The 18,366-nt window shown below is 35.7% G+C and overlaps 1 protein-coding gene and 1 pseudogene across 1 annotated transcript; both read right to left on the bottom strand.

The window, feature by feature from the left end:
* Nucleotides 1–3,987: 3,987 nt before the first annotated feature.
* LOC150052739 (olfactory receptor 10AG1-like) lies at nucleotides 3,988–4,935 on the bottom strand. Its single transcript, XM_090348812.1, has one exon. It carries the CDS (start codon nucleotides 4,891–4,893, stop codon nucleotides 3,988–3,990), a length of 906 nt encoding a protein of 301 aa, XP_090204938.1. The 5' UTR covers nucleotides 4,894–4,935.
* A 10,889-nt stretch (nucleotides 4,936–15,824) lies between these two features.
* On the bottom strand, nucleotides 15,825–16,791 carry LOC150052738 (olfactory receptor 10AG1-like; annotated as a pseudogene).
* Between the last annotated feature and the right edge of the window lie 1,575 nt (nucleotides 16,792–18,366).

The raw sequence follows: 18,366 nt of genomic DNA, 5'->3' as shown, positions 1-18,366 counted from the left end.
TTACCTTAGTAAGTAATAAAATCATTAATTTCTGATAATCCCCATTGCATCTAATAAAACCTTTTCTTTGAATAATATCATCTCTAAAAGTACAGCTTTGAGTAAATTCAACTATTATTAATTCTGACCATACAAGGGGCCAGATTCTTAAAAATGAAATAAAAAATTAAATCAGTATACAATTTTAACTTCTTTTGAAGATTGTCATACATTGCATCAACATTGCATCATTCCTATCAATTTTTTTAATGTTAGTTCTTCAACTTTTAAAACAAATACATATTTTCTTGTTTGGTTCTATCTAGTATACATGTAAAATTACTAAACTAATGTGATCATGATTTTGCTATGCCCTTTACATATATAGATATATAGATAGATAGATAGATATACAGTATATAAACTGACTTGTATATTAATGCAAAAATATACATGTTCCATTCAAATTTGTCCTTTATCTTATGTTAAATATTTTATTATTAATGTACTAAGTAGTATGTGACATATGTCCTGTGCTGGATGTTAAGATACATATCCACTAATTTTTTGATAAAGAACACAAACTTTCATGGTTTTATGCTTTTTATAAAATTCAGAACAACCCTGAAACACATGAATCAAACGGACCTATTGAAGCTTACCTTGGTAAATTTGCATGACGAAGTCTAAAAGAGCCTAAGTAATGGCTAATCTATAAAGTTTTAATCTCTTTCAGGAAGTCACAGTGTTTCTACAATATGTTTTCTCACTTCAAACTTCAGCTGGTCTTAAATAAAATTCATCACACTGACCCTAGGGATCATTTTCCCGTGTGTGTCAATTTAATTTTGAAGAACTGCTCTGCTTGGCCATCACCCAGTTTCATGGTTCACAACTATAATCTCTGGTATAGCAGTCTATCTTTTAAAGCTCCCCAGTACTGGAGAGAGACGGGATGTGAAATAGTATTTAGTTGTCTAGATTTATTGTCCAGGAAAAAATAGCAAAGAGTTTTTAGCCACTACATTTAAATTGAGTTGATTTCATTCTTCCAGTTATTTTCCTTAATTTTGATGAATTCATACCACTGGAAAAATCTGACACTTGTTCACTGACACATATATGGCAAGATTGTTCTTTGCAATTTAGTGTAGTAGACCACTCTTCAGAATTGAAACTTTTATTACCAATTAACTTGCAGCAAAAGTAAGGTAAAAATCATCCCTGATTACAGAATTTTGGCACCTAAAATATATATGCAATGTCATTTTTTCAACTGTAATAATTATGATTGAGTGAATCAAGTATCAATGTGTTTTTCCAATTTGTTAGATCTATTCACTTTTTACTAGTACTTATTTGGATAAATACACATTTTTGCTTTGTGAAGTATTTAGGTATTTCATAAACAAAGCAAAACAAAAAACCAGAATCTCAAATTCCTTGCTGAATTTCTCATCCAGGTATGTGTGTGTGTGTGTGTGTGTGTGTGTGTGTGTGCATAATTGAGCTTGAATTCAGAGCCTCAAACTATTTCTCTGCTTTCCAATCATTGTTAGCCCTGACCACTTGAGTCTCACCTCTACTTCTCGGTTATTGTTAGTTAATTGAAAATCAGTGTCTCACAGTTTTAATTCCAGAGTTTATTTTGACCTCAGTTTTCAGATCTCAGCTTCCTAAACAGCCAGGATTAGACCTGTAATCCAACAGCACCCAACTCTCCATTCTTTATTTTTTTGCCAGTCCTGGGCTTACACTCAGGGCCTGAGGACTGTCCTTGGACTTTCTCAAGGCTAGAACTCTACCACTTCAGCCTCAGCACCACTTCTGGCTTTTTCTAACTATATGGTACCAAAGAATCGAACCCAGGTCTTCGTGCATGCTAGGCAAGCACTCTACCACTAGGCCAAACTCCCAGCCCCCAATTCTCCATTCTTGATGTGACATCCTAACTCATTTTTTTGCTCCTGTTCCTTCGAGTTCACCAGTCAGTGGTAAAACAAGAATTCTAAGTTTTTCATTTAACGTTTTACACATTTCTGTATTTAGGAGGCTGTTAATGCAGGGCTGTAAATATTTAGAGGAATCACGATTGTTTTACTTTTAAGCAGGTTTTTTGTTTCTACTTTGTTGGCATAGCTACAAGTTCTTATTTTGGTGTGGGTTATTTGCTCAAGAGCCTTCTTGGGTTAGTCAAATTCTCTACTATTGCTCAGAAAAGAGGAAGCAGACAGTAGAACAGCAATAATTTTTGAATTATTATATAATTATATATAAACCACATAGTTCAATAAAGTGAAATACACTTTGAAGTATCACATACATAACCAGGTAGATTATAAAATTAAAAACTTGGATAATTGTGTAGGGAAAACTAGGAAAATTTTAAAGGTACTCAAATTATTAATAATAAAGTGATGGATGGAAAAATTGTAAAAGGAAATTTTAAGAAAAGAAGACTTTATCTGATAAAATTATAAAGAATTGATAGGGATGTTGGTGTGATGCTAGCTAAGCCTTGTAATTCTTGCTATTTAGGAAACATATTTGGGAGTCTAGCTTAGGCAGAAAAGATTGTTAAATTCAATCTCTAAAATGACTAGCAAAAATCAAGGTTGAAGGCATGGCTCAAATGATAAAGTATCAGCCTAGTAAAGCTTGCTGCCCTGAATCTGAATCCCTGTTTCTCCACTAAAGTGATAATAATAGTGATATGCTACCCAATAAAATAAATGTGTGCAAGATAAAGTTAGGGTGGTAGACAGCTAATATTTATTTTTTGACATAATATGGACTCAAGACGCTGTTTCTTCTTTTGTATTTACCTTAGAGTTGAGCATTTGAAGTTCAGATTCAACTTATCTCTGAGGCTTGAAAGATTTGACCAGAAACATGATGGTTATAGCCTGACCAATGCTGAGCTGAATGAAGAACTGCTACAATTGCTTTGCCATATGCAGCCTTAGCCATGTGGGAAGTGAAATAGTCATACTACAATTCTCCCTATAAGCTGACCCGTGAAAGGTTTCAAAGAAAAATCATCCCTTTAGTCCTCTACCTTTGGTGACCTTTCCACTTTCCTTGATTTGTGACTAACTACTGCAATGTTTTCTTACTTCTTTAAAGATATTCATTTTCCTTTCTCTGTGTCCATTCCTAAATTTCTTCTGAGTCTCTCTTATGAAGCTAAGGATCACTAGAATGGGTTCCCATCCTAAATCATAGTGATCTCCTTTCAAGATCATTATACAATTATATCTTCTTTATATCTGAAAATACCCTTCCTTTTATTCAAAGGAAATCAAATCTGTGATTTTTGGAAGGAGATAGTTTTCGAGGAAACTGTATTTAACTCATCATATCTGAATATGGTTTTTTCACTACCTAAGTAAGATGAGAAGATACAAAGGGAAGGATTGACATTATCAGAGAGCATCAAGATACAGGATATTAGAAGACAAAATACATGTATGATACATCTTTTGAGAAATAGAATGATAGAGTTAAATACTGAAATTAGGAACCTCAAAATGAAAATTAGAACATTTAAGAAAAAAAGAATAATATAGACTGTATTCCTCTGCTTCACAAGCTTATGTTTCTAGGTCATTTATCATAGACAAAACCAAAGCACTGAATCAGAAAAAAGAAGCAAACACCCCTAGCGTATGAAAGATTCAGAAAACTCATCTCAGAGTATACCCCAAATCCACTGTTAGAAGTCATTTCTCCTTATTTCTCTATGATGTTCAGGGAATCTTTTCCTCATTCTATAGTTAAGGATGAAAGGGAAGTTTGATTTTTTGGAAGGATGTATTGGCAACTGAGTTCATTTGTACTCTCATTAGCCAGAGGCACTTATATTGCATAGAAAATACCAGTATCCCTTGGCTTTAAGAAGGCTTGTAACAATATAAATTTTCATTGCTGAAAGATGGGAAAACGTGAAATATTAATTTGCATTGTAGCTACCTGAAAAGCAAACAAGATGTGATTTGATGCAAGGCCTCATGCCAATAACTTATGCAACAGTTTCTTCAGTGCCATGGTAATATCCTTGTTCCTCAAAGTATAGATGACAGGATTCAAAGTAGGGACCAAAATGGTGTAGAAAAGAGATAACAGTTTTCCCATTCCTTCATATTGATTGGGTTGGGGCTCAAAATAAGTGATACTGGCTGTTCCATAGAATAAGATAACCACTATTAGATGAGAAGAGCAAGTGGAGAATGCTTTCGACCTTCCCCTGGCTGAGGTCAATCTCATAATGTTGGAGATGATTTTGCCATAGGAGATAATGATCAACAGGAAAGGAACCACAATAAACACCACCACAGCCACATGGACTGCCATCTTATTCACAAATGCATCACCACAGACAAGTTGGAGCACTGGCGGGATATCACAGAAGAAATGGTTGATTCTGTTGGACCCACAAAAGGGCAAAGAGAAGATCTGATAGGTCTGTCCTATCACGACTGGAATGACACTGATCCAGGAGGCGGCCACCAGCTGCCCACAGACCCTGTGGTTCATGACCAGAGCATAGTTCAGAGGGTTGCAGATGGCCACATAGCGGTCATAGGCCATCACGGTCAACAGGAGGAACTCCATACCTCCCAACATAAGGACAAAGCACATTTGTGCAGCACAGGCAAAACAAGAAATGATTCCTTTTTGGGTACAAAGGTCCACAAGCATTCTTGGGATGGTGACTGTGACATAACAGATTTCCAGAAAGGAAAAATGGCTAAGGAAAAAATACATAGGTGTCTGAAGGATAGGGTCCATTCTAGTTATTAGTATTATAATGCCGTTGCATACTAGAATAGTCAAATAGATGAATGCGAATAACCCAAAAAGAACCCACTGGAGCTGAGGAACATCAGAAAACCCCAGGAGAATGAATTCCATAACCGTCGTGGTGTTTGATTTTTCTCTTCGAGTTTGTTCTCCATCTGCAAATCCAAAATAATTAAGGGGATGAATTCATCCATGTGTTAAAATAAACTGAACTTTTATGTCCACTGCATTAAATACATTAACATATTTTATGAGTTTTTAAATAGTTTCCATTGCCTTAGCTTTGAAAGATAAAATTCAAAATTTCCTAAGTGAAATGATAAGCCATTAAAACGAATTGGTGAATAAAATTACACTTTACTGGACTTGCTGTTAAATTACCAAGGTTAAAGAAAAACTTATTAGAGAGAAACCATATTTTTTTTGTGTGTCAGCCTTAATATTGGAATTTTGTTACTGATCTTATATGTTTTTTTGTCCGGGCTTGTATTTCTTTCCCCCTCTTTTGGTAGGCGCATCCATGAATTTTCTTTCTTTACCTCGATTAATTAATTTACTTTGTGTGCTCGTAACAGAGCTTGAATGATGAGCCTCATGTTTGTACTGGTTTTTGTTTTGTTTTAACTTTAAGTTATCTTGTAAAGATGACATTCAGTGGAATTAGTTACATAAGTAATGTAATGAGTCCATTTCTTTTTGAACATTGTTATCCCCTGTCTCATTTTCTCACACTTCCACCCCTCCCTGACTCCCTTTTCTCCAAAAATATAAAGTTCATGTCTAATGTAGTGTCTAATCTATATTACTGATGAAAACACTTGAGCTATGAATCATTCTTTTTTTTCTGTTGGCTTAGTAGTTGAAGATAAGAATATCACAAATTCATCTAGCCAAATCACAATCGTCAGATCTCAGTCTAGCTAGCTAGTTAGAATTATAGCTAGTAGGTAATTTTGTAACCAGTAGAATCTGGCTCTTATTTTTTCAAAAATTTCCCTCTAGAGGTACTTGTTAAGTTCAGATTCAAAATACTTTCAAATCTGCAGTTTTGTACTCTGATGAGGGTCAGTTCTAAGATTAATTCCTTAGTAAGGCAAAAGATTGCCTGCACTATTTTTGCTTTACTTATATCTATCACTACTTTTGCAATATTTAATTAACATTCATCTTGGAACACTATTTAATTTAATCTTTTGATACAACTACACCTACTATACATGAATTAAGTTCATCAGTAAATGTAACTTACTCCTTGCACTATTTGCCTTCAGATCTTTCCTGTTATCCATGGCAATTCCTCCTTGGTCATATAATTTTCTGGTAAGATATTGTAGTTCCCTTTCTCCAATTTCCTCATCACAAAAACAAAATGATTGGGAGGGGGTAGAAGGAGGGAAATGGGAACAAAAACTTGAGAATTGGTATCGATGTGTGAGAATAACACACCTGGCGAATGTAACTAAAACCCCTCTACACATTACCCCAGCAAAAAATAAAATATAATACAATAAAATAAAAAGTTCTCTTTTGGCTACAACTAATGAGCTGCGACTTAATCCATCTTATCAATGGTCAGAAAGCATGAATATAATTTAAACACAAGGCAAAAATAAGTTTTCCTAGTTATTCATTTTACTATTATCCAATTTGAAGACATCAACATGGCTTGAGAGGTCCTACCTAAATTTAACTGTACCCCCACTTCCCAGAGGAATTGTTGCACATGTTCATATCTTTTTCAAATTCTTTAACCTGTGTGCCATCTTGTTACACAGGACAGAGCTCTGGAATTAGCAAATTAAGAAAAATAATCCAATGTACTTTCATAGTCTCATGTCTTTTGTATGCATCTACAACACTATCTGAAAAGTAATTCCAGTAATGCCATCGCAGTTTTCTGAAAAGCGTCTAGTTTTATTTAATCTTGTAATTAGGTATAAATAATTATCATTTTACAATCTAGTCAGGTAAGAGATACTTGAGATTGAAAAATGAGTGTATTCTTCTGATACAGATCTCTTAATTTTAGACTTTTCTGATTGATTGGTCAAATCTTGATCCTCCAACTGAAGGTTGTCCTTCAAAAGCGGCAAAACATCACATTTACAGCTTACCTTTATTGTCTTGCATTGAAACAGTGTGACTCTGGGTTTTTAGATCTTTAGTGGCTTTTCTTTGTTCTCAAGTCGTTCCATTAAATTTGTATTACTTTGTGGTCCTTTTAAACAGCAACTGCTTATATGAAGGAATACTATTGTGTACCCTGGGGAACATCTTCTCTTGTGTATTAATTTAATTTCCAATGAATGTTTGTTTCTAATGAGTTTTGGAAGATAAACATGGATTCCTCAAAATTTCCTGCTATCATTATGTCATTATTCTGGCTATTTTTTCTTGCTTATACTACATTTTGCAATTCCTATATACAGTATGTTATCTGTAATGCTCTGTGTGTAATGTATAATGTGCACCTGTATCTTTGCCCAACCTAGAAGATTATTAAGATTTAAATTTATTTCTGAGGTATTATCTTGCCCCCTAGTCCAAGCTTCCCTGGACCTTTTGATTCTCCTGTCTTCTCCCATTGCTAGAAATATAATTATGTACCACCACATCCTTAAACAAATCAACTTCTTCCTTCCTTCGTTCCTTCGTTCCTTCCTTCCTTCCTTCCTTTACTTTTCCAGGAGAATTCAAAAGCTTAAACTAAGGACTGCACAGTCTAACACAGCTGTTTTACTTGCCCACTACACTCACATCTGCAGACAAGTACTGCATTGGCAATTTGGAAATGGAATCTTGAAAATATTTGTTTGGGATGGCTTCAAATTTCTAAATTTCTAGGTCTCAGCTTCCTGAGTAGAAAGAATCACAGGTATAAACAATGGGTATCTGGTTAGGAATCACTTCTTTAATGAAAATGAAATACTGACATTATTGTTAGGACATGAATGTGTGTTCAAATGATAATACAGACAGTAGAAAATAAACTTAATCTATCACAATAGTAATAAATTAAAGTGCTCATAGCATTTATTAACTGGGGAAATTATGACCATATTTATTCTTTTTGTGTGTATGTGTGGGTTATGGCCTGGGCGCTGTGCGTGAGCTCTTCAGCTCAAGGCTATGGCCCTATTCCTTAAGCCAAGCCACACTTCTCATATTTTAGAGGTTAGATGGAGAAAAGAGTCCAGGTCCTTTTGTGCCAAGCTGGTTTTGACCCTTGACCCTCAGATCTCAGCCTCCTCAGTTGCTAGGATTACAGGTGTGAGCCACGGCAACCTGCTATATTTATTTTTTCATAATGCCATCATTCATATTATACCGACATAAATACTTCAAAAGTGAAAATGTTTATAATTTCAATGTTTTCCCCAAAGATAAAGAAGTGAGATATTCTGGAGGTCAGGAATCTCACTATTCAGTGTTCTCCGTGTGTTTGTGTGTGTGTGTGTGTGTGTGTGTGTGTGTGTGTGTGTGTGTGTGTGTGTATCTTCCTCACTGGAAACTTCATCAGTGTCTGTGAATTTCTTTGTGCCAAATTTATTATAGGCATTTTATTGTTTAGATTAAAACTATCTCTAAAAAAATTTACAAAACCTTGCAAACTTTATTGCTTGTAATTATGTCCTTGTTCAGATTTTCCCCTCCAATCGTCTTATGAAGGAGCAGGAATGTTGCTTTTCATGGAGTGGGCACATGCATAGATTCTTTGGAGATTGTCAATAGTAGTGTTTTGGTACTAAATGACTAAAAGGTTTACATAGAGAAGAGGAATATATCTTCCAAAAATGAAAGTCAGCTAATCAATAAGCCGCATCTCCTCATGTAGCAGGGAAAACAAGGTTCAGATAAAAGTGTATTGATGTTAAGGATAACTCAGTATAGCTTCCAAACATGACAAGTTCTGTCCATTTGGGGTATTTCCAGGTTTTCTGGTTCTGTACTACTTATCAAACTGTGGATCCTAATATTCAGAGGCATGACTTGTTCTCTAGCACCTAAGTGACAAATTCAGAAACAGCATTCTACACATTCCTTCATCTCTGGGCAAATAAGACTGAAATCTGTGCCAGTAGGGTCAATGATGAAAGTATTCTTTCATGGCTTGGTTTTGTTTTGTTTGTTTGTTTTTGTTTTTCCCTCCCTGGAAGGCTTTGGGCTCGTTTTTCTCCAAGGACTTGGATTTAGCAGGCTCAACATGTCCTTGTGACCTTGGAAGAGTAACCCCTGCACTGTCTTAGATCACCTTGCATGTCACCTTGAGGCTGGGCCCAGACACGCAGCTCTGTGAGGTCAATTCCGTGGCCAGAAGCTATCTTTGTCTAAAGGAAGCACCAGTGAGTGATGGAAAAGAAAATCAGATGACATAATCAGTAGAAACCTTGGGCTCTACTAGCAGATATCTGCAATAGAGCAAAATCTTGATACATAAGGCCATATAATGTGAAGCTAATTGAAAGGACCTCCAGGATATTGAAACAAAAGCCATGTAATGAATGATTGTTGTCCTTAATGTACTATGTTGTCTCTCATCTCCTTTGCTGTCCCTTGGTTATCTCATATTGGTATAGTATCTCACTTTGTTATCTGATATATTGAATTTATTTGTATTTGAATATTTGAAATTTGATAGGGAAGGAGGGAAAACCAAGACGGCTGGGAGGTGTGGGGGGGGAGGGAAATGGGTACCAAGACATGTGAAAGGGTATCAATGTATGTGAATTAATGCACCTTCTCTTGCAAATATCATGTAACCCTTTTACTAACTACAATAAAAAAATAAAAAAAAGAAATAAAAAAAAAGAAAATCAGATGACAGTATTGTTGGACAGTGGGCTGCAGGCTCTGGGCTGCTGCTGTTACTCCTAATGATAAGTCTTTGCATAGAAAGAGCCATAAATAAATGAAATTTCTGTCCTTGCCTTGTCTGACCCACCTAAATCAGAGGAGAAACTGTGAAGAACACTACATACAACCTTGCTACTCATGCCTAGTTAAACACCACGCTCCTGATTTTCCAGTCTTCAGGAAAGAAAACCAAGTGGGAGATTGCTCAGAACAGCATGGCTGTCTGTGAGAGGAATTCTGCTGAGACACTCTCCTTCACTGTCCTCCCTTTGTTCCTGCCAGTTTATCTCCTCATTTTCTTGGTTACCTACTGTTTCTTCCTGTCTGTGATTTCTGCCAGGAAACTCCATTTCTGCTTATGGTGAGCAGAGCAGTTTTACTGTTTACCTGTTAAGTGTCAACCTTTATGAGATATCCTAAGTATAATCCTTTGAAGTAAAAGCATACTACAGAGTAGGACTTATTTTGATATGCTTATGTAATTCAACATATAGTTACTCCGTTATAACTTTCCTGGATTTGAAAGTTTATTAAATTAAAAAGAAAGAGAGTGGGGCAAATGTTCTCATTCTGAATTTTCTAGTTGCTTGCACACTTTTCTCTGACTTCTTCAACTTGATTTTCAAGATTTGGTCCTGAACAGTCATTCACTTGATAAAAAAACATAAAGGGGATGGCCAGAGATGCTTCTCAATAACAGTGATTGAACATATGTTTTAGAAATTCCCTCAGTTACTTTCCCTTTTTGGTAACTTTTTTCGTGTGTTTTTTCTCTTTTTGGCCAGTCTTGGGCTTGAGCTCAGGGCCTGAGTGCTGTCCTTGGACTTTCTCAAGAATAGAACTCTACCACTTGATCCTCAGTATCACTTCTAGCTTTTTTCTGTGTATGTGGTACCAAGGAATGGAACCCAGATCTTCATGCATGCTAGGCAAGCACTCTACCAGTAGGTGAAACCCCAGTTACTTTCCTTTTAATGGAAAATGAAGACTAGAATATCCAACAATATGGGTTTACTTCCTCCCTCTATGACATAGAAAAATTTTGTTATTTTTAGAATTCAATAGAATATTTGTCAATGGTTGTGTTATATGTTAGGTTATTATATTTTACCCTAAGTCAATTGTAATCTTCATATTTCTCATTTGAAAGAAATCAGCTAATCTACCCCACTGGAAGGAAAGTAATTGCCACACAGTGTTCTACTGGGGCTGAACACTGTCTTGGGATATTGTCCCACTTGCCATAAACTGGAAGACAAATACTCCTCCCTTGAAAAACTCATTTTTATATACTGGAGAGAAATATTGGTAACCTATTGTGCGAAGTAAGGCCTGTAAATCAAAGTTGTAGATGGTGGCAAGGTTAGCGAATAATTCCTTCCACATGGCTTGACTAGTTCATCTGTAATTGTTTATTGTTTTGTTTGTTGTTTCTAGTGAGAGAGTACAGTATTTTTATAAGTATATCTTATATTAGCAATCTTTGTAGCCATCATACTTAAACAGACATAGAGGCTTCTGTGTAGTGGATCCCAGTAGCCTTACATGACATGTCTATATAACAAATAGATTAGGCATGATTTTATTAACAAAGAACCGATGTATTGATTCAATATTATAATATGAAATCTGAACTAGAGGCTAGGCATGTAAACAGTTGACGGTATTTTTCTAGGTCCATCAAATAATGTTTTTCTTGGTTTAACAAAAGGAAAAAGGCAGACAAGCCTGGGGTCTCAGTGCACATTGATATTTTCAAAATTGAAAGGCTAAGGGCTGCTGATGATATCTCCTTGAGGGTACTCTCTTGAAGACAATGACAGAGTATCTCTTGAATTGTGTATGTTTGGGTATTTTTTTTCTAATTTGTCAATACTAAAATTTAATTACTTGAGGTTGCCTAAAATGTTCAAGAAATGCTTTTTATTTTGGCTATTTATTGATATTGCTTTATGAGAATTTATTTCATTCTTTAAAAGCATTTTATATCCATTTGACTTCCCACTTGCATCCCCTCCCTGGTCCCACACTAATTCTCTAAGTATTCTCTTTAGGAGTTGTGATGTATTTCTATGGAGCTAGTGGCTATTGCCTATAATCTTAGCTACTGGGAGGCTTAGATCTGAGGATCAGAAGTCTAAGAAAAACATAAGAGTGAAAGCTATGTCTCAAGTGTTACATGTGGTAGCCTTTGTCTCAAGTGGATAAAGATGAGCTTCAGTAATCAGGCTTTGAATTTTGAATTCAAGTCGTTGGTCTCAGACTCTCTCTCTCTCTCTCTCTCTCTCTCTCTCTCTCTCTCTCTCTCTCTTCACACACACACACACACACACACACACACACACACACACACACACACACACATTTACCAACTGGAAAACCAAAAGGAAAGGTATTGTATGATATTGAGTGTATATCAAGCTCCTTTTCATGAACCTACTTAAATATGTACCTTCAGGAGACAAAATAGAAAATAAGGATTACTCCTCAGTAGGCCTATAGAACTTTTTTTAAATATTAAAAAAAATAAGGATGGGGGCTGGGAGTTTGACCTAGTGGTAGAGTGTTTGCCTAGCATGCACAAAGTCCTGGGATCAATTCTTTGGTACCATGTACATGGAAAAAGCCCGAAGTGGTGCTGAGGCTCAAGTGGTAGAGTCATAACCTTGAGAAAGTTCAAGGACAGTCCTCAGGCTCTGAGCTCAAGCCCAGGACTGGACAAAAAAAAAGAAGAAGATGAATCAATCTCTACTTGTAGCTTTTGGAAAAGCTGATTTAAAAAAGAAATCTTCTCATTCCTCATATAACTACTGTGATCTTAACTAATGTTTTAAATTGACCCTTCCATGAACACAAATATTCTTTTGTACATAAAGCGTATGTAGTTTAACTGTAAGTAGGTTTTCCAGATTTTCTCTCAGCTTTCCATCAGAAAGAGAAACATGACTTTAAATTTGCCAAAACAAATTACACTTCCACTGGTCATTGCCTACTTTCCATATGCTATCATATTACATTTCCTGAGTCAAATTTTCTGCCTATCATATAAAATTCATAGCCATCATGAATAATATATTCTAAGCATTTTTCTGAAAGAAATAATAATTTCATTAAAGCCCAGCAAAAATACATGACAAAAAACATATCTTTTAACATTTGTAACCTTGTGCTTGCTTCCTTAAATAGCAGAATAAAGATTGTAGTCTATTCATCTCTTGAGTCAAATTGCATTGCCTGTTTTTCATTTACCTCCACTGAGAAAAGGAAGAAAAGTACAATGATATGGGAGAAAAACTATTCCAGGCCTACCGAATTCATCTTCGTTGGATTCACAAATTCTTTCCCTCTCAGAATCTCCTTGTTCTTCGTATTTCTCATCATGGATAGAGCCGGCGCACTATCCTTGGACTTTCTCAAGGCTAGAGCTCTACCACTTGAGCCTCAGCACCACTTCCGCCTTTTTTCTATGTATTTGGTACCAAGGAATCAAATCTGGGTCTTCCTGCATGCTAAGCAAGCACTATACCACTAGGACAAACTCCTGGCCCCATTAATGTAATTTTTTTAAGAGAATGGAGGCTAAATAGTAAGCTGTATATGTAGACTCAATATTCATTTTTAAAAGACTACTATAATTGGGTTGTCCTGAATAATACTTTTTACTACATGTAAAATAAAGGTATTCCGCAAGAGTAAATTATGTTGCCCTAACACACTGCAATGAGACATGATGATCTAAAAATGACAGGAGATGAGAAAGGACATTGTTGGGGACTCTGTACCTTTTCCATTGGATACAAACACTGCCTGGTAGTACAAAAAACATAAACCCCATCTAACTTTTCTTGTGCTATTCAGGCAAAGTCTCAACACAATTACAAACCAAAGGAAAGATTGATGTAACACTATATCTTTGCAATTTACTTGACTGATAATATAATGCAGAAATACTTGAAGGAAGATTCTGGGTACAATATAGATGGTTAATCAGTACTGAATTGTTATTTCAGAAGAATATTGGAGGAAAATTTTCTTTTAACCAATTGACATACCTATAATATACCATTTCTGAGTTGTCAAGTGCTTGTCTTATTTCCATCCCTTGGTTTTCAGCTTTTTTAGAGCTTTTTGGCATAGCTACAAGTTGTTATTTTTATGTGGGTCATTTATTAAAGCGCCTTCTTGGGTTAGTCAAATTCTCTACTATTGCTCAGAAAAGAGGAAGCAGACAGTAGAACAGCAATAATTTTTGAATTATTATATAATTATATATAAACCACATAGTTCAATAAAATAAAATACACTTTGAAGTATCACATACCTAATTATAAAATTAAAAACTTGGATAATTGTGTAGGGAAAACTAGGAAAATTTTAAAGGTACTCAAATTATTAATAATAAAGTGATGGATGGAAAAATTGTAAAAGGAAATTTTAAGAAAAGAAGACTTTATTTGATAAAGTTATAAAGAATTAATAGGGATGTCGGTGTGATGCTATCCAAGGCTTGTAATTCTTGCTATTTAGGAAACATATTTGGGAGTCTAGTTTAGACAGAAAAGATTGTTAAATTCAGTCTCTAAAATGACGAGCAAAAATCAAGTTTGAAGGCATGGCTCAAATGATAGAGTATCAGCCTAGTAAAGCTTGCTGCCCTGAATCTGAATCCCTGTTTCTCCACTAAAGTGATAATAATAGTGATATGCTACCCAATAGAATAAATGTGTGCAAGATAAAGATAGGGTGGTAGACTGCTAATATTTATTTTTTGACATAATATGGACTCGACGCTGTTTCTTCTTTTGTATTTACCTTAGAGTTGAACAGTTGAAGTGCAGAGTCAACTTATTTCTGAGGCTTGAAAGATTTGACCAGAAACATGATGGTTATAGCCTGAGCAATGCTGAGCTGAATGAAGAACTGCTACAATTGCTTTCCCATATGCAGCCTTAGCCATGTGGGAAGTGAAATAGTCATACTACAATTCTCCCTATAAGCTGACCCATGAAAGGTTTCAAAGAAAAATCATCCCTTTAGTCCTCTACCTTTGGTGACCTTTCCACTTTCCTTGATTTGTGACTAACTACTGCAATGTTTTCTTTCTTCTTTAAAGATATTCATTTTCCTTCTCTGTGTCCATTCCTAAATTTCTTCTGAGTGTCTCTTATGAAGCTAAGGATCACTAGAATGGGTTCCCATACTAAATCATAGTGATCTCCTTTCAAGATCCTTACTTCATTATATCTGAAAATACCCTTCCTTTATTCAAAGGAAATCAAATCTGTGATTTTTGGATGGAGATAGTTTTTGAGGAAACTGTATTTAACTCACCATATCTGAATATGGTTATTTCACTACCTAAGTAAGATGAGAAGATACAAAGGGAAGGATTGATATTATCAGAGAGCATCAAGATACAGGTTATTAGAAGACAAAATACATGTATAATACATCTTTTGAGAAATAGAATGATAGAGTTAAATACTGAAATTAAGAACCTCAAAATGAAAATTAGAACATTTAATAAAAAAGAATAATATAGACTGTATTCCTCTGCTTCACAAGCTTATGTTTCTAGGTCATTTATCATAGACAAAACCAAAGCACTGAATCAGAAAAAAAGGAAGCAAACACCTCTAGCATGTGAAAGATTCAGAAAACTCATCTCAGAGTATACCCAAATCCACTGTTAGAAGTCATTTCTCCTTATCTTTCTATGATGTTCAGGGAATCTTTTCCTCATTCTATAGTTATTATTTTTTATTTTTTTTGCCAGTCCTGGGTTTGGGATCAGGGCCTGAGCACTGTCCTTGGACTTTCCCAAGGCTAGAGCTCTACCACTTGAGCCTCAGCACCACTTCCGGCTTTTTTCTATGTATGTGGTACCGAGGAATCGAACCCGGGTCTTCATGCATGCTTGGCAAGCACTTTAACCACTAGGCCAAACTCCCAGCCCCTCATTCTATAGTTAATGATGAAAGGGAAGTTTGATTTTTTTGGAAGGATGTATTGGCAACTGAGTTCATTTGTACTCTCACTTATATAGCATAGAAAATACCAATGTCCCTTGGCTTTAAGAAGGCATGTAACAATATCAGTTTCCATTGTTGAAAGGCAGGAAAACGTGAAATATTAATTTGCATTGTAGCTACCTGAAAAGCAAACAAGATGTGATTTGATGCAAGGCCTCATGCCAATAACTTATGCAACAGTTTCCTCAGTGCCATGGTAATATCCTTGTTCCTCAGAGTATAGATGACAGGATTCAAAGTAGGGACCAAAATGGTGTAGAAAAGAGAAAACAGTCTTCCCATTCCTTCATATTGATTGGGTTGGGGCTCAAAATAAGTGATACTGGCTGTTCCATAGAATAAGATAACCACTATTAGATGAGAAGAGCAAGTGGAGAATGCTTTCGACCTTCCCCTGGCTGAGGTCAATCTCATAATGTTGGAGATGATTTTGCCATAGGAGATAATGATCAACAGGAAAGGAACCACAATAAACACCACCACAGCCACATGGACTGCCATCTTATTCACAAATGCATCACCACAGACAAGTTGGAGCACTGGCGGGATATCACAGAAGAAATGGTTGATTCTGTTGGACCCACAAAAGGGCAAAGAGAAGATCTGATAGGTCTGTCCTATCACGACTGGAATGACACTGATCCAGGAGACGGCCACCAGCTGCCCACAGACCCTGTGGTTCATGACCAGAGCATAGTTCAGAGGGTTGCAGATGGCCACATAGCGGTCATAGGCCATCACAGTCAACAGAAGGCACTCCATGCCTCCCAACATAAGGACAAAGCACATTTGTGCAGCACAGGCAAAACAAGAAATGATTCCTTTTTGGGTACAAAGGTCCACAAGCATTCTTGGGATGGTGACTGTGACATAACAGATTTCCAGAAAGGAAAAATGGCCAAGGAAAAAAATACATAGGTGTCTGAAGGATAGGGTCCATTCTAGTTATTAGTATTATAATGCCGTTGCATACTAGCATAGTCAAATAGATGAATGTGAATAACCCAAAAAGGACCCACTGGAGCTGAGGAACATCAGAAAACCCCAGGAGAATGAATTCCATAACCATCGTGGTGTTTGATTTTTCTCTTCGAGTTTGTTCTCCATCTGCAAATCCAAAATATTTCAGGGGATGAATTCATCCATGTGTTAAAATAAATTGAACTTTTATGTCCACTGCATTAAATACATTAACATATTTTATGAGTTTTTAAATAGTTTCCATTTCCTTTTACTGGACTTGCTGTTAAATTACCAAAGTTAAAGGAAAACTTATTAGACAGAAACCATATTTTTTTGTGTGTCAGCCTTAATATTCGAATTTTGTTACAGATCTTATATTTTGTTTTGTCCGGGCTTGTATTTCTTTCCCCCTTTGTTTTGGTAGGCGCATCCATGAATTTTCTTTCTTTACCTCGATTAATTAATTTACTTTGTGTGCTCGTAACAGAGCTTGAATGATGATTCTCATGTTTGCACTGATTTTTGTTTTGTTTTAACTTTAAGTTATCTTGTAAAGATGACATTCAGTGGAATTAGTTACATAAGTAAGGTAATGAGTTCATTTCTTTTTGAACATTGTTATCCCCTGTCTCATTTTCTCACACTTCCACCCCTCCCTGACTCCCTTTTCTCCAAAAATATAAAGTTCATGTCCAATGTAGTGTCTAATCTATATTACTGATGAAAACACTTGAGCCATGAATCCATTCTTTTTTTGTGTTGGCTTAGTAGTTGAAGATAAGAATATCACAAATTCATCTATCCAAATCACAATCCTCAGATCTCAGTCTAGCCAGGTAGTTAGAATTATAGCTAGTAGGTAATTTTGTAACCAGTAGAATCTGGCTCTTATTTTTTCAAAAATTTCCCTCTAGAGGTACTTGTTAAGTTCAGATTCAAAATACTTTCAAATCTGCAGTTTTGTACTCTGATGAGGGTCAGTTCTAAGATTAATTCCTTAGTAAGGCAAAAGATTGCCTGCACTATTTTTGCTTTACTTGTATCTATCACTACTTTTGCAATATTTAATTAACATTCATCTTGGAACACTATTTGATTTAATCTTTTGATACAACTAACACCTACTATACATGAATTAAGTTCATCAGTAAATGTAACTTACTCCTTGCACTATTTGCCTTCAGATCTTTCCTGTTATCCATGGCAATTCTTCCTTGGTCATATAATTCTCTGGTAAGAAATTGTAGTTCCCTTTCTCCAATTTCCTCATCACAAAAACAGGATGATTGGGAGGGGGTAGAAGAAGTGACATGCAGACAAACACATGAGAAAGGGTATCAGTGTGTGAGAGTAATACACCAACTACCTGGTGAATGTAACTATACCCCCGCTATACATTACCTTGACAACAACAAAAAAAATAAAATAAGAAATAAAAAGTTCTCTTTTGGCTACAACTAGAGAGCTGCGACTTAATCCATCTTTATCAATGGCCAGAACTCATGAATATGATTTAAACACAAGGCAAAATTAAGTTTTCCTAATTTTTCATTTTACTATTATCCAATTTGAAGACATCAACATGGCTTGAGAGATCCTACCTACAGTTATTCCCACTTCCCAAAGAATTGTTACACATGTTCATCTTTTCAAATTAAGAAAAGTAACCCAATGTACTTTCATAGTCTCATGTCTTTTGTATGCATCTACAACACTATCTGAAAAGTAATTCCAG

The sequence above is a fragment of the Megascapheus bottae genome, chromosome 16 (assembly GCF_031878675.1).
Source record: "Megascapheus bottae isolate mThoBot1 chromosome 16, mThoBot2.hap1, whole genome shotgun sequence".
NCBI classification, from domain to species: Eukaryota; Metazoa; Chordata; class Mammalia; order Rodentia; family Geomyidae; genus Megascapheus; species Megascapheus bottae.
Note: the sequence above shows the minus strand (reverse complement) of the source record. Positions and strands in the feature narration are given on the sequence as shown.

Coding starts and splice junctions, on each gene's coding strand:
- LOC150052739 (XM_090348812.1), bottom strand. CDS start 4,893: ATGGAATTCATTCTCCTGGGGTTTTCTGATGTTCCTCAGCTCCAGTGG.